Source organism: Colobus angolensis, unplaced genomic scaffold, assembly GCF_000951035.1.
Source record: "Colobus angolensis palliatus isolate OR3802 unplaced genomic scaffold, Cang.pa_1.0 Scaffold214, whole genome shotgun sequence".
Taxonomy (NCBI): Eukaryota; Metazoa; Chordata; class Mammalia; order Primates; family Cercopithecidae; genus Colobus; species Colobus angolensis.
Window position 1 is genome coordinate 6,018,781 of NW_012115311.1, and position 17,483 is coordinate 6,036,263.

The 17,483-nt window shown below is 39.5% G+C and overlaps 1 protein-coding gene across 3 annotated transcripts in view; it reads left to right on the forward strand.

The window, feature by feature from the left end:
• The window catches only part of DCLK1 (doublecortin-like kinase 1), a 354,978-nt gene that overhangs the window by 299,171 nt on the left and 38,324 nt on the right, over positions 1-17,483 (forward strand). For all 3 annotated transcript variants that reach the window (XM_011943027.1, XM_011943029.1, XM_011943028.1), the window contains 4 exons: positions 1,217-1,363; positions 13,142-13,275; positions 15,005-15,082; positions 15,775-15,871. In XM_011943027.1, the coding sequence (XP_011798417.1) occupies positions 1,217-1,363; positions 13,142-13,275; positions 15,005-15,082; positions 15,775-15,871 (456 nt within the window). The remainder of the gene's footprint in view (positions 1-1,216; positions 1,364-13,141; positions 13,276-15,004; positions 15,083-15,774; positions 15,872-17,483) is intronic.

The following is a 17,483-nucleotide window of genomic DNA, read 5'->3' on the forward strand; positions in this document are numbered from 1 at the left end:
CAGGGGTGCTGTTCACATAGAGCACGGTGACTGTCCCACCTCCTCAAGTGGTACAGAGACAACCTGAAAACCTGTGTGTAGCAGCCTTACCTTTGAGAGAAGCAGAAAGTTGTAAAAACTATTCATTTTGAAAAAAAAAAAAGTCTGTGTGCTTAGCTTGAGAACCGTTGCAGCTTTGGGGATAGTGAGAAAAGCCTCCAGAGTGGAGACTGTACAGGGGTGCAGAGGGCCCAGGCCCAAGAGGCAGATTTGAAAATCATCAGCCTACAGGGACTATCGTTTGCTTTAGCTATTTAAAAAGGAAAAACTGAGTTCCTTAGCACATCAGGTAACAGATGATCACAGTTGGTTGCGGTGCGAAGCAGTTTGGTGCACTGTAGGCAAGAATGATGCACATACTGATAGTAAACCAGACCCCAGTTCTCTGAAAGGGTTTTGAATAAATGGTACTTAGGTTGAAGCTTAAAAATCATTGCATTTTACCAAAAAGCAATATATTTTAAAAGGAACAAGGGAAACAAAAGTTCAGATGAATAACAGTCCTAGAAAACTTTCTTTGAGATTTCCCCTCTCTTCCTCCCTCTTTTATCTGGCTCATCTTTGAAATGACAGTTTCTAGTCCTGTTCTTTGTTCCTTACAAAGAAGCACAATATTGAAAAAGAAAACACTACACCCACTCCCAAAGAGCTAAATGTAGCGTATGAAGGGGATTGTGTGTGTGTGTGTGTGTGTGTGCGTCTTAATAATTTCACTAGGCAGTAGAACATTTTCAGTACGCAGTTTGCAGTATTACCTGTTCCTCACTGGAGGAGGTTAAGGATTACGAATTTGAACTCTGGCTGGCAGTCAATGTGAGGCAGGTAGCACGTGCCACTGGGATCTTCACGTGTCACAGGCCTGTGCCCTGGGGATCTAGCTGCATCTCCTCCTCCCCTAGCTGGGAGCTGTGGAAATGGCCTTGTGTCTGTTGGTGGAGAATCCTCACCCTGCCCCTGTCTTTGAGCTCTGGGGGAAATGCCGCTGGCTTTTGTAGTGGGTGGAGAAATCACCATTCAGCCTTCGGGCCTTTGAGAGGGAAGTGGCAGGAAAAGCCCTTAGGAACCCAAAGATTCCACATCCACTCTTTCTGTCCTTTGTGGTTTGTGAGTGGCCTCAGCAGGTGACACCACTGGCCCATCTGTTAATGTGCTGCTCCACCTTCTGTTCTCTTCTCAGGGGGGAGACCTTTTTGATGCCATTACTTCCACTAACAAATACACTGAGAGGGACGCCAGTGGGATGCTGTACAACCTAGCCAGCGCCATCAAATACCTGCATAGCCTGAACATCGTCCACCGTGATATCAAGCCAGAGAACCTGCTGGTAAGAGGAATTCCACCTACAGGGCATCCTGAGTTCCAAGAACTCATAAATGAATATGAATATTTCTTTTTTCTTTTCTTTCTTTTTTTAAAAAATTACCTGAAAGGTTAATTTCCAATTAGCCTTCAGGATCTAGTTGGAAACTAGCCTTTTAGGTTGGTCTAGATGAGTTAATGCACCCTTAAAAACACCTGATTTGTTAGCAAATAAAAACCAGGCACAAGAATGGGAACTGAACTCATAAAGGGTAGGACTGTATTGAATACCTCAGGCTAGGACAAGATAGTAACAAGTTACACAGACACGGATGTCATTTATCTCAGGCGCTTTTATGTTAGAAAGTTTTTACTTGCCAGTTGGGGCAACATAGTGAGACCCCCATCTCTACAAAAAAAGACAAAAATTTTTAGTTAGCCAGAGATTATTGTAGTGTGTGCCTGTAGTCCCAGCTTCTCAGGAGGCTGAGGTGGGAGGATCGCTTGAGGCCAGGAGGTCAAGGCTGCAGTGAGCTGTGGTCACACTACTGCACTCCAGCCTGGGTGACAGAGTGAGACCCTGTCTTGAAAGAAAGAGAGAGAGAAAAGGAAGAAAAGAAAAGAGAAAAGAAAAGAAAAAAGAAGTTTTTACTTGGGGAAAAAAAGGAAGCCCTTTTAGACTTTTTCTGAGTCTCCCAACTTTACAGCTCAATAATGTGATCCAAAACCTAAAAGAAAAAGATTTATAATGGGTTTTTAAGACTCTAGCCCCTTAGCATAAAAACAATTTCGAAAAAGACTAATTTTTAAAAACAGAGACATCCTTCCCCCTACTTTACACGATTTGATTTGCTTTTCATGTACTCCACATCCCTATGGAAACCTTGAGAGATCTCCACAAAAGCAAATGGGGGTCCTTCCTCACCCAGTTGTTAAGGGAAATGCAGAGGAAAAAGAGAGGAGGCAGAGACTAAGTATGCGGCACTTCACTGGGAAATACGGGAGTGATGGAAATGTTGCTGGCTCTTCAGGCTGGAATTTTGATGAAATATATTTCATTTCTGTGTACTGTGCATATATACATGTGTTTTCCCGATGATGCTAGTTCTTCTTTTACTTTCATTATCCACCCCTGAGCATCATGTATAATAGATGACTTCTGTTACTTTGCCCATCTCTTCAGAAATCTGGGAAAAGAGGATTCTCTTTCTAGAGTAGTGTTTCTCCAGGGTGGTCTAAAGACTCCCTGAATCAGAATTATTCCCAGATGCCTGCTAAAAATGCAAATTTCTGGGCCTGGATGCAACCCTACCAAATCAGAATCTGGTGACTGAAGACAGCTTGCAGAAATCCACGTGGCAGCCAGCTCCCCCAGGTAACCTGCATACACACTCAAGTCTAAAAGCACGTGAGCCACCCAACTCCCATGACACAAATAAAAGCTAGTAAGATCTGCGATGACAGAGAACCATCTATGTACTTGGCCCTGTGCTAACGTCTTTATGGTCGTTATCTCATTTCATCCTTGCAGCAACCATACAGGATCAGTTCTATTACTGTGTCATTTCATAGGTAAGGAACATGGGTACTTAGAAGTTAAATGACCTGCCCACAGTTGGAATAGTTCTTAAGTAGAAGAGTCAAGGTCTCAACCTAATTCTGACCTCCAGAGCCTTAGCTCTCACCACTACACGACAGTAAGCTCTGCGTTAAGGAGAGGTACTGAGTACTTGCTGTGTCAGGTACTGTGCCAGGGAACAAGAGAGACACATGTCTTCGTGAAGTTGACACTGAAGCCGAAAAGATAGGCATTCAAGAAATAAATACGCACACAATTAGTTCATTGCAATGACGCTGGTAATCTTGTAGCTACTGGCTAATAAAAGGCAGCCGAGGTCAAGTGACTGAGCCCTGACTTAATTGCACCTTAAATTCCTCATCTCCACAGTAGCCTAAACATTCTCTTCTGCATAGTTGCCTCCATCAGCTGCAGCAATTTTCTCTCATCTGCACTCATTTTTCCTGTGTCTTGAATTGTGTAGGATTGTCTCATGGGAACGGACTCACAACTGGGCCTTTGTTTAAAAACTTCTCTAAGCTCCCAAACTTCAGCGATGGAAAATTAAAGTTTCATTTCCTTTCCTTTTTGCTTTTGCTGCTCCATTTTGTGTACCCATTGTTCCCTTACTCCTCTCTGAAGTGTTATCTATTTCTGTAAATGCCATAAGTGATTACACAGGAGTGCACTTTTACTAAAAGTACAATTTACGGGATACTTCTAACGTATTATGCTGATTCAAACATATTTTACTTTAAATTACCATAAAAGAAAAAAAGTTCTCTCCTTTCTTTTTCTTTTCTCTTCTAATTTAAGAAGCTGAACTATATAGAGAAGCAATTGCAGTCCTTTATAATATAGGTTTAAAATATCTATATGAAAAACTAAAGAGATTTTATTATTCATTACAGTGATTTCTGACTGTAGGGGTTAGGGGTTGGTGAATTTTGTAGGTATAAATCTATTACAGGATAAAAGAGTTCAAATAAGTTTAGCAAAACTTAACACAACTTATTCTGTCCTGGTTTAACAAAACTAGGATGACGTCACTAATTGCACAGGAGACGACTGTTGATTTCACATTCAGTGGAGAGTTGTGGAAATAACAGATCTATCACAGAAGGTAGACCCTCACACACCCAGGATTTATAGTCAGACGGACAAAAGTTCAAAACCAAGTGGTTCACTCTTCCACTGATTGGTCTTATGACCTTGAGGAAGGTACCTCCTTCAAGCCTTCTTTAAGGGGATTTGATGAAATAAAGAGATATAACTATTAATTTCCTTTTTTAAATTTCCCCTTTCTTTGTAATTAAAAGTGAAATTAAATTATTCCTAAAAATAAAACGGTCTAACGATAATGTTGTATGTAGTGAAAATCACTTTTTAACCCTTTTTTTAAATATTGCTTTAGAAATTTTACTATTCAACCATGCATGGGTTTGCCACCTCATGGCAAAATGTAAAGCTATAGACTATTTTTGGAAAATGTTATAATAAAGTTAATGTAAAGATCTGGAATCCGTTTACTTATGATAGGGAAACTTACCAAATATATAAAAAGACTTCACAGCATACTTTGTTTTACTACTTTATTAAAAGGCTTATAAAACCCTTCTAAATTGTAAGACTGACAACAAGACTTCTGTTAGCTAAGTGTTAGATTAATATTTGTTATAACTAGCAAAGTATTTTTAATACAGATCTAATTCAGCTATAGATTTCATTGTATGCAGTATAATTGTGTATATAGAACTTTTAGCGTTTTTTATTTTTAATTCTTATAGAACAGCATAAAAATGTAGCTTGGCCTTAAGGATCTATATTGATTGTATGAATGATTTATTTAACTCTAGTGTTTGATCAGGTTGAAGTATTTTGATGAGAAAATATGATTTGACTTTCAGGAATGTTTCCAGCCACATTTTAGGTGAAAACTAGGTACCGACCCAACGAAAAATACCCCTTATTAATTTATTATTGTATTTAACTAAAGTTTTTCCCCCTAAATTGATCATGCCCATGATTTTATATGGTCCTTGTTGCTTCACTTGTTGTCATGCCTTGTACTTAATAATTGTATGGACAGGTGGACATCAAAGTGGATGAGCGGAATGAGTGAGTGAGTGAATGAGTGATACTTCTTTAAACAGAGGACAGAGCCGCCTGGCAAGCCCAAAACATTCCCAACTGGCCTGTTAGACGGAGTTCTCACACTGGCCTCAGGATAAACTTCACTGAGCAGTGGGAGAAAACATGATGCTTCCCCAGATGGGCTTAGGCATGGGACCACTGTGTATGTATGCGTGGATGTGTGTATGTGTATATGTATGTGTGTATGTATGCCATGATAGTTCATGACTGAAGGAACTTTTTGCTTAACTAAAAAAAAAAAAAAAATTAATACCTTCGGTTTACACAAGTCACCACTAGATGGCAAGCTTGTACCCTCAGCAACAAAAACCATCCTTAGCAGCTTGTGTTTCTTCCAAGGACCTGGGCAGGTCTTTCAAAAATGTGTACACAGGTGCCTCCTCCTTATGAAAATTAAATCTTTACTAACAAAACTATAGCTCACATCACTAGTTTTTATTAGGTTCCAGAACCAAGCATAGTCATTTTCTTCAAATATAAACATTCAAAAATCTTTTCCCTCCCAAAGTCCCCAAGAGCCTCTAGGAGAAAAACTGCCTGTCCTTGGATAGAACCTCTGTGTTCAAGTGTTTGTGCCTGCTCCCAGCTGCCCATCAAAATGACACATACAACTCATGGCCCTTGTTTTCACACAGTGGATTATATCTAGCAATAAGCTAGTCCTGTTCCACCAAAGTGACGATGACAGGTTGTGCTCCAGCTCTTCCTAGTTTTCAATTCCATGCTCAGGAGATAACATATTTCCTTCACCTTAATCCCATGACTCTTAATGCCTCAAATAAATCCATTTGGTGATGGGATAGCTAACTGCACTGTTGGACAAGATGAGTCCACAGAGAGAATGGGTCTAAGGTCATGGACAATAACACAGAACTTGAGCCCTCAGAGTGTATTGACTAATGGATTGGAGGTTACCCAAAGGAAGGGAGCCAGTGATCTTCTGTGAGTCTGGTGCCAATTCTGCCCTACTCATCAGTATCAGCGACTCCAAATGAAAATGAATTATACCAATGACAGAAGTGAGATCCAAAAATATTTTTGGCTCTATAAAGGTTCAAAATTGGTAAGAAGAAATTAAACAAGAGATAAACATAAATCCCTAGAGACTAAGTTAGTTTTGGTGTAGTTGTGTTATTGGCAATAACAGAAACAATAATGGAATACTTGGCCTGACTGCAGGTCCAAAGGCTATCAGTTGACCTGGAGAAGGCTGTTCTTTCAGTGTGAATCTCAGTATGACAAGACTGCTAAAAATATTCATATGCCCTTAGACTTCTTTCCCTGAAAGAGTCAAGAGAGTCCTTGGCGCAGCTTACCATGTTACCCCTTATGGTAATAATTTGAACACATTCTGTCTGGGCCTGGGGTTGACCCAGAGAAGGGATGCACCACTTGAGGCATGGTGGTTCTCATCAAATAGAGGAAAGGCTGCCACATGGAAATGGGATAACTTTCTTGTACTGTATTGGACAGCACGGAACTAAAATTAAAGAGAAGATATTAGTGGGCAAGAGATTTAGGGTTAACTTTAGAAAAAGTTTTTAATAATGTACTTTCTTTGAAATTTAAATGTCCTTTATTACTGGTAGCTTGTTGTCATTGTAAGTGTCCAGGCAGAAACTGAATGATCCTTTTTTGGGGGGAGGTGTTTAGAAAAAAAATTCTAGTCTCTGAATCTGCATGGAAGTTGAGGGAAAATAGAAGACACAACATTTTCCCAAAGCATTATTTAGTACCCTAATTGGCCAGTTACTGTACTAAGTGTTTACAGGGGGCTCTTGTTCAAAGACCTGTGATTTCATCAGGGAGTTGAGGACAGGAAGGAAAAGATATTCCTTTAAGAAGACATTGATTTTCTCCTTGTGTCACCTTAGTGGGTCTGTGTTTGTCTACTTCACTGCTCCTTTTTGCTGTCATTAAGAGATGACACTCATTTCTTTCTAAAACGACATAGCCTCATCAGACTAGCAAAAATTAAAAATAGCATACAATGATGGCAAAGTTAAGAGGATAACAGTTATCTCATATGTGTTGGTGGGAGAGTCACTTGACGGAACCTGTCAGAGACTCAATTTGGTAATATATAACCGAAACCTTCAATAACGCGTGTGCCTCGTGACCAAGTAATTCTACTTCCAGAAATGTAACCTAAGAGGAAGAAACTGGATATGTAGCTATCCAGAGGGATGTTCATGTCAGGGTTTTGCAGTATGGGGAAAAACAAAGACAACAAAACCCAAACAACATATATGGAGATAACTTATCTCAGGGCACTGATGAATTAAATAGTGGCACAATGGTGGTTAGACCACCAATAGTGTTAGGACATGCTGGTTAGACTCTTGGACTCAGACATATCTGAGTTTAAATTCTAGCACTGCCACTTATTTGCTGTGTAACATTGGGTAAATTACTTTACATCTTCGAATCTCAATTTCCTCATCTGCAAAATATGAGTAAAAGTGCTAGATTAATAGGGCTGTGGTGAAGATCAAATGGGCCAAAATGCACACGAAGTCTTCATCACAATACCTGGTATGTCCTGTGTGTGCAATAAATGACAGTGGTAATAGTAGCTGTTGGGATTACTAATATGGTGCATCCATATAATGGAATATCCAGCAGCCACTGAGAATAATTGTATAGATATATGCGATTCACTTCGGAAAAACATTCAGGATATGTTGTTCAATGGAAAAAGAAGGATAGGAAAGAGAGAAAAAAAGCCCTGGAAGTCCATGTCCCAAAATCTGAACAGTGTTTGTTTATGAGTGTCAAGATTATGGGTGAGTTTAGTTCCTTTTCCTCTATAGTGATCATTTTCCTACTATGATATATTGGATAATAATTGTGTGACAGAAATGTAATAACATTTTTTAAAATTGCAATGGCATTGAGTTCCCACAGTTTTGGCAAAATCCTGACAGAATCTGGAATGTGTGTGTTTTGTGTATCTCGCTGCAGCTGCATAGAACTCCTCTTAAGATAGTTTCATGACTATTTTAAATTGAGGGTGAGAATCAGGTTTCCTGGCGTTTCCGTTCACTTCTCCATCTTCCCAGATATCTCCAGTGTAATATCGAAGACCAGTTTTACTTTTCCCTTCTCTTCTGAATTTTACCTCTCTTCTGAATTACTCCTTTCTGACATCTGTGCAACATTCATTGTTTTTATTATTTCATTTAATTTTTGATTTCATAAATATTTTACATGTAGCTATAGCATTCTTTTATTATGTTTTTCCAGGAAATTTAATGCAAAAGTACGTGGGCCATAATTCTACAAAATGACTCCCTGCTTAAATGTTGTTATATTTCATTTCTTAAAGGTTAAAGATTTAAATTTAATCCATTTTCCTCAGAAAGCATCATAAAGGCCATATACCGTAGCTGAAGGAAAATCAATGTCTTCTTAAAGGGATACCATGTATGTTAAAAAGTAAATTGAACTTTTTTCATGGCTTTGTCAATTTCATGCCACTTTTGTTCAGTTCTATTTGGTGAAATAATTTTTAGTACCTACTGGGCTCCTCTGTGAAATAGTTTTCAGTGGTTACTAATAATTCATTAGCCAATGTTTCATCAGGGTTACCCTTGGATTCATGGAAACATTGAGAATTATGTTTGTTCCAACACATCTGTTATATTAGTCAGCTTTTAGTGCCATATGATGGGAATCTCAGAAACCTTTTGACTGGGTTCAGGTTATCTGTGAGTTTTCATATGATTTTATGGTCACCGGCTGCATTTTATGACTGTATATTCAATGTTTTATTTTTTCAAATAACTTTTCCAAATGGTCTCAGTTTCCCATCCAAGGGAAATCAAGCATATGCCTAAAGATCTACTGTTCGGTAAGTTGCAGCTAATGCAAAACCCCAAATAAACAAACAAAAAAAAAAACAAAAATAAAACCCTTCTTTCAAAAACAATCCTGTGCAAAATACCAGTGTGCCCCACAATCTACATACCTGACCTTTCGTTACATCCGTTCTTGGTTGGTTATGCCTTCAGCTTTTAATTGGAACCTTTTTCATAATTGTTGCCATTTAGCACATTTAGTCTGTCAAATCATAGGATGTCTTTATAGCCATATAATAAACCCTAGAGAACAACTTCTCTGACTGTAGCCATCTGCAATGATCACAAGAGTAGCTTACAAAATACTGACAGTCTTTATGGTAATAGGATACATATGGCAGCCCACAATTATGTGTAGCTGCATTCAATTAGTGTTGTACAATTACACAGTTTTATTGCTTAGTTAAAACAGTGAAAGCACTACATACTGGGTGATTTGCACTAATCCCTGTCCCTTTAATAGCCCTTCAGTGTTTAAAATGCGGGGGAACATCTATAGCACTTAAAGGACCAGGGATGAACATTAAATCATACCTCATGTTGTGAATACTCCTTGACTGACAATTAATGTACTCCGCTTCACGCGTGGGTCATGTTTTATAGAGGCTTTAAAATACAGTTATGGCAAAAAGTTCTTACACCAGAGCTCCACTAGCTGGACCAGCCTGTCCAAGCCTGCGCTTGCAGCCTGCTAATGCCCTTTCTGAAAGATGGTCAGAATAAGGAGGAACGCCAAGTAACAAGTCAATCCAGAGAGTAGTCTAAGCCAAGGATTTGGCATTTTCAATGTGAACGTGTTAGAAGCCTTGCTGATTTCTAACTTTTAATTAAAAATTTAGTTCAAAGTGAATTTATGGCTGCCATTTGGAATAATACTTTCTGGAGATGGTTTTGTGAGGATATGTGTGTATGCGCTTGTGTGCGCATGTGCGGGCTTTAAATGGATGTATTTAGCAATCTGTGATTTTTAAACAAAGGTTTAATTACATTTTCAAATGGCCTTAGTCATGCCCCTCTGTAACTGGCTCGGTAAGAGATAAGGGTGCACGTAGCTTAGGCTGCAGCAGGTGCTAATGAAGAGCTCCAGTTTTGAGAGGGCTTCTGAAACCATTGAGGGAAGGGCTCTCCCACTGGAGAAGAAACACTGAAGTATATTCTTCTCCATCCTTCTCCCAAAGTGTTGACAGAGAAAAAACCAGAGTGACTTTGTTTCCTGCCCTGCCCGACAGTAAGTTAAACAGAATTCCAAACTAGAGGACTGGACATTTATTTACCTGCAAAAACATTTTGTTGCAGCATTTCGAATGTACTTGTGTCTAGATATGGTTTCAATTACGTGGAATTGGCCTTTGTCTTTATACTCTCATTTTCTCTCCTAAGCATCCCTTGAACCTCTTTATGTTCACGAAAATCCTACTATGTGGTTTTTAAAGCAAAAAAAAAAAAAAAAAAAAAGTGAGGGGCACTGTGCAAGTGATTAAAAGACAGCTGTACAGGGAATAAAAAGAACATCACAATTATGGTTCTATGTATTTTAATGGTTTTGGTTTTTGTAGACCTATATTACTTTTAATAATGCTTTTTTATTAGTACTCATTTTCTTTATTTTGAGGAAGGTTTTTAGTGATTTTTTTCTTAGTTATTGAAACTTTGAACTATATTGTTCATTCATATTAAATAGAATTGGTCTATGGCTTTATGTTAGATGGAATTTCTTTTAAAACGTAGATGTTCGAAAAGAAAATTTTTCCTACATGTAGGAGAAGTACAAGGTCATATTTAGAACTAAAATGGGACTTATGACTGAATCCACCAACATCTGCTTTTGTCAAACTTTTGAATACAGTTACGTGATATAGACACTGTGTTTAAGAAAAAAGCTACAAAATTCCTTCATCAAGGGGGTGGAATAAATCATAATCTGCATCACCTCACAAAGCACACTGAATGAATGTTTGGGCCTAGCAGAACATCAAAGCAAGAGATTATTTTGCATTTTAGAAAGGTGATTGTTAACAACATGGAATTAAGGAAGTAAACAATTCTGCTCTGCCTCGGAAATCAACTAGACCATCTACTGGATATTTCCATCTCAGATTTCTTTTCATGAAAAACATTTGCTTGTCATTTGGATGACCAGAATGGCTGACATGGTAAGACTACAACTTAGGGTGTTTTTTTTTTTTTTTTGCCTAAGAACAGTTAGGCTGGGGCCGATGTTGTATTTTGCAGCTGTGATGCCTCAAAGTTTTTAACTTAACTCTAAGTGACCAAGGCTGGACAGCTGCTTCCTTAACTAAGGAAGAAAATGTCCATCCCAGATGACAGCTGGACAAAGCCACATCTGTGAGGGACATATGGCTGTTTTTGCCCTAACAACCCAAGCACAGGTGACCTCACAAGCCTTCAGATACCTGCCAGAGGGCAGCCCAAACTCGATCCTGATCAACAGCTCCTGGGAATAAGACTCCATGCTATGAGTATGGAGAAAACGTAAAAGAATATTTTTGCTCAGAAAAGACACGGTCTCTCCAGATAGGAGGATTTGACTGCCTGCTTCTGCCAAAACTGTTGGATCCAAATGATCATTGCTGATATTGCAGCTTAGCTGGCCAAACATCTGCACTTTATGTTGCAGTGAAATGCAAAGTTAATCTACTTTTTCCAAAGGAAGGCAGACATGGCGTGTGAACAGTAGCGGTGCCCCTGATGTGTGGAGATGTGCCTTGCTGTGCAAGAGATTCAGACTACCGCAGCAAGTAACAGATGATCACAGAGTGAGAACAGGAGAATATGCAAGCCTCTGCTTCTTGGATCAAGTATTTTGATGTACATGGAAAACTTGGCTGCTTCCTTGAGGCTTCTCCAAAAGATTGCCCTTGCTGGAATTCCTAGCCTTTTACTGTGGTTTTCTTTTCTTAATCTTATTCATTCCAACAGAAGGCACTGAATTAGAATTCTGAATGCCCTTTCATCTTTTCATTGAAATAAAATAAGTTATTTGGGATACTTTTTAGAGCAGCTCCATTTGTTTTGATCGTGGCTGGAATTAAAGGAGTATAAATACTTGCCTACAGTCACAGGCATCCTTTTCTTGATTTGTTGGGTGAAGGAGAGAAGATTTTTACTGCCTTAATAAGGGAAACCTGGACAGGATGCTGACTCTGCACCTGATAAAGCTTTCCAAATTGCCACAGGTGAAATGAAATGTTAATATCTCTTTCAATTATTAATTTAAGAAATGTAAATAGATCATGTTGAAAATACAGGGCACTGAAAATAAAGTATTTTTCTATAAGTATAGTTTTTTTGTATTCAGTTACTAAAGAATTGAATTTTTTAAGTTTCTTTTTTTTTTTTCCAGACAGAGTTTTGCTCTTGTTGCCCAAGCTGGAGTGCAATGGCTTGATCTCAGCTCACTGCAACCTCCGCCTCCCGGGTTCAAGCGATTCTCTTGCCTCAGCCTCCCGAGTAGCTGAGATTACAGGTGCCCGCCACCACACCCAGCTAATTTTTGTATTTTTAGTAGAGACAGGGTTTCACCATGTTGGCCAGTCTGGTCTTGAACTCCTGACCTCAGGTGATCCACCCGCCTTGGCCTCCCAAAGTGTTGGGATTACAGGCGTGAGCCACTGTGCCCCGCAAGTTTTCGTAATATTTTGAAACAAAGAGATTATTTTCATAAATCGAAGACACTGCACTAGTGACTTTCTATACTTCATTTTATTATGCAAATCAGTTTTAATTGTAGACAATATCAAATACAGATAAACAAAAGGATTAAGAAAACCTACAATCCTACCACCAAGAGACAGATACAGCCACACTGTGTTCTTTCAGACTTTTTCTTTTTTTCTTGTATGTACTTTTTTTTTCTTTAATGGATGTTTTATAAAAACCAATCTAAAAACTACTCTGTTCATTTCCCAAACATAATTCAATAACTATAAACTCATATCGCCATTTTAAGGTCATGTAACCTTTTGTTGTATGAATGTACTATAAGTTATTTAACCAATTTCCATTTGCTAGGTGTCCACCATGTTTCCAGTCTTGCAGTAATCTAAAGGAAGTAAGATATGTTGTATGTATATCCATTCTTGCATAATTGCCTAATTTATTTTTTACCTTCTATACACTAAATTTAAACACAGTGTGTTCCTCATTTCTTCAAGAAATTACTTTTGAGCTCTTGGTTTTCAGACGATTGTGCTTTTTACCTTTGTTTTAGGTGTATGAGCACCAAGATGGCAGCAAATCACTGAAGCTGGGTGACTTTGGACTGGCCACCATTGTAGACGGCCCCCTGTACACAGTCTGTGGCACCCCCACATACGTGGCTCCAGAAATCATTGCGGAGACTGGGTATATGCTTCTCCTATGTTTAAGTGCTGTGCTTGCAAAAGAAATAGCCGGCTTCGAGAACAGGAAAAATAGTTCTGCTGTGCCCTACCAGACATAATTAGCTATCAGGTTTCTTTCACTCTTTTTAAAATTTATTTTATTCTTTAACATTTGCAGTGGGAGCCGTTTTCTCTGTTTTCCCAATCTGTTTTGTCAATTACTGCAATCTTACGGCTTCCATTTGGTCTTTGTTAAAGGTAGAACAGAAGTTATTAACCCCAGAGTAAAAAATGTTCAGACTGACAGAAACACACAGTGATGGTAATTAACTCTCATTTGGAGATAAAAGAAACAGACACTGCCGTGTGCGGTGATTACAGTCTCCTGCGGTTATTTCTCTCCGCCACCCTTATCCTCCAGTCCAGGTCCCATTTGGGACCTCTTGGGGATCCATTGATTTTCTGTGGAGTACAAACACCCTTAGGCATCAGGGACCACTGGGAATTTCCTGGTTTCTGTGTGCAGAATCAGGTGAATGTGGGGAGAAGGGCAGGGTAGCCTATTCCTTACTAAGGCCCCACAATATGCCAGGCCTGAAACTCCTTTACTTTTTACTCTTCCAGTAGATGGTACGATTCCCATTTTGCATTTCAATAAATTGATACTCTAATGGGTTAGATACCGTGTAAGCTCATGATTAGTTTTAGTGGCTGAGTCAGGATTTGAACTCAGGTCAGCCTGAGTCAAAGACTCCTTTGGTAAGAAGCCCTATTTCTTACCAGACTCTGAGGCGTCATTCTTAAGCAGCAGGAATAGGGAGGTGGGGCGCCGAGGGGAGGCAGCCCTACTTTTTCTTCTCGTTAACAGCTTCAGTCCACAGCTGGGAATCTAGGTGGCGCTCTCCCCTGTTACCAGTTGGAGATAGTTTTTTGGGATTTTGTTCTGTTTTGTTTTGGTTTTTGGTTGTACCATAGACCACAAGGGCAGAGAAACCAAACAGATGAGAAGGGAATCCCAATAGGGAAATTCCTGAGGTAAGATATGACGGAGTGAGGACTTTGCTACTTGGCAAATTTGAATGAGGTGGGAGCCCACATCCATAGCCTTGTCTGACCTCCCTCAGGTGGGGCTGCCTGGGGCACAGCCACACTTTCTACTGGCACATACTCTGCCTGCTGCTGGGAGGAAGTGGTGGGTCTTGAAGACCGTATTGGAGACCAGCTCTGACACTAACTGTGTGATCTTAAGCAAAATTACTCAGTCATCTGAACCTGTTTTCTCTTCTGTGCAGTAAGCAATACTTGCCTTGTCCAACCTACAGACTTGCTAGGAAAACAAAGTATGATCATGTATGTCAGTGCTCTATAAATTGGAAGACTTTCTAGAAATAATTATTATTCCTAAAGTGAGGGAGTTTATCTCAAGGGTGCATCCTTATCTCAGAATTGTTATTACTATAATAAACCTTTTTGCTGACACTCTTCGTTTATTGATATTTACATATAAGTCCATTCATGCCTTCCTTTGATTTTTTTATTCCTACACCTTGGTCTTTTTTTAAATTCTTATTTTTTAAACTTTTTTCTTGAATTCTGTTTAGGTGGTGGGTTTTAGTTTAGTGTTTGTTGTTGGGATTATTATTTTGTTTGGTTTTATTTTTGGCTTGGGGGAGGAAAGTCATTGATTTTACCAAGCTGCATAATTTGTCCACGCCTGACTCTCCTAACTCTAACATCCCTTATTTTTCCAGATACGGCCTCAAGGTGGACATCTGGGCAGCTGGTGTAATCACTTATATCCTGCTGTGTGGTTTCCCTCCATTCCGTGGGTATGGGCAACCATCTTTTATTCAACGCCGACAAAGCATTTCTCTATTCTCCAAATGATCCATTAGCCCTTCTTGCACAAAGGAGCCTGAGGCAGGAAAAGAGCACAAGAACTTTACTTGCAATCCCTGTTATTTTTTCCCTGTTACGTCGTGCATGCTAATTTTTATGCCTTCCATATTTCTTCCCCATATCATTAAAAACTCATTCTTTCTTTCTTTTTTTTTTCTTTGGTTTTGAGACAGTCTCTCTTTTGCTCAGTCTGGAGTGCGGTGGCGCAGTCTCAGCTCACTGCAACCTCCGCCTCCTGGGTTCAAGCAGTTCTCCTGCCTCAGCCTCCTGATTAGCTGGAATCACAGGCACATGCCACCACACCCAGTTACTTTTGTATTTTTAGTGGAGGTGGGGTTTCACCATGTTGGCCAGGCTGGTCTTTAACTCCTGACCTCAAGTGATCCACCTGCCTCGGCCTCCCGAAATGCTGGGAATACAGGTGTGAGCTGCAGCACCTGGCCCAAAAACTCTTTCTTAATTTACCAAAGCAGTTCCACATTGACTTTTTTCAATTGTTTAAAAATACACATTTTTACACATTTATGGGGGAAAGCAAGGGCTCCAGCGCCTAAGACTGAAAAGACGTACACTGAGTTGATATCTTAGTGCTGTTTTTCCTTGTTGTTGTTCACCTAAACAGAAGTGGTGATGACCAGGAAGTGCTTTTTGATCAGATTTTGATGGGGCAAGTGGACTTTCCTTCTCCATACTGGGATAATGTTTCCGATTCTGCAAAGGTAGGTTTCCAGTGCCTTCCTCTTCCCTATATCCTGTGTGTCTTCACAGAATTATTTATTCCAAATCATTGTGTGCGAAGAAACTAATGACATCATAAGTATGTTTCTTGTACACATTGTAGTTGTAATTGCTACATTTTCCGAGATCTTACAGTCATCAAGTCATCTGTCCCCAGACATCCCAACAAGTACTTATCAGGCGTCTCCATCTGCTGCCTCCATCTCTCTCAGGGGCCATTCCAGTGACATTGCTGTAGCCTCTTGCTGTGCCCTACCCTTGCCAGGCTTGAGCCCAGCTCAGATTTCTATATGGCCTATGGTTTCACCTCTCTCAGCTCTTGACTTACTGACTTAATTTCTCAGTGAAGCCTTCCCAGACCATCCTGGTTCCAACTGCATCTCTTAAACCTTACCTGACTTGCTATATCCTACTTGTCTGTTTTATTTTTCTTCAGAACACTTACACCTGTGTGTCCGTCTGGTATACCATCTAACTACCTATCTGTCTACCCAAAAAAGATAGATAAAAATAGATAGGCATATCTTCTTTATCTAGTCGATTTCCACACTCTCCAGTAGAATGCAAATTCTGTGAAGGCAGGGATTTTTTTCTATTTTGTCCATTGCTGTACCATCACTGCCTAAAGTAGGACCAGTATAGTAGTGCTCAATATATATTGAATAAATGAACAAGTATATGAATGAATCCATCAATTAATCAATCAGAGGGAAGAAAATTCAACCTCAATGTAGGTTGAAATCATCAAGAAGGACTTTATGGGGAAGCTATGATTTAAGTTGAACCTTGAATAATAGCCAGGATTTACAGGCAGAGGGGGAGAAAAACACAAGATTCATGGTTTTTATCCCATGAAACTAAAAGATCAGTCCTTAACACAAATGAAGGTGATGGTCGCACAACAATGTGAATGTACCGAATGTCAGTGAACTGTGCACTTAAAAATGGTTAAAGTGGTAAATTTTATGTATATTTTACCACATTAAATAATATTTATAATCAATCAACCTCTAAGAAGGCTATAAAAATCTTACATTGAGATGTCTGTAGACCTTGAGGAGAAAAAGGAAAACCTTCTCATTGCTCTTCTTAAAATGTATATTATGTCTCCAAGTGCTGACTTAAATGTTTGAAAATTTGGGAAAAATGTTCTCAATAATTATCTAGAGAAATAACTATCTTTTGATGGCTCAATGTGTATGCCTTTGCTGTTGTCTTGTCCTGAGTGTGAGTTCCCTTTAAAAGCCAACCCCTCAGACCTGATCACTTTGTGTAGAAAATGGTGTGTATTGGGTGCAAGTCTTTCATTTTCTTCCACTGTCCAGGAAACTGCCAGAAAGGGAGTGTCAGAGAAAAGCACAGGCTAAAGGAGATGGGGCGATACAGCTGCAGGACTGGGGGCTCTTCAGGAACCTGTCCAGCTCCCCATGCCATCACTGCATGACCTGAGGGCTCATAGTTACTGACAAATAGGACCATCTCCTATACCTCCCTAGCACCTGCAAAGGGCATTACACACAGCAGATGCTTTCACGAGTTCTGGTCCAAGTTAGAAAGTGAATGAAGAAGGCCGAGTGAACTCTCTCCTTCAAT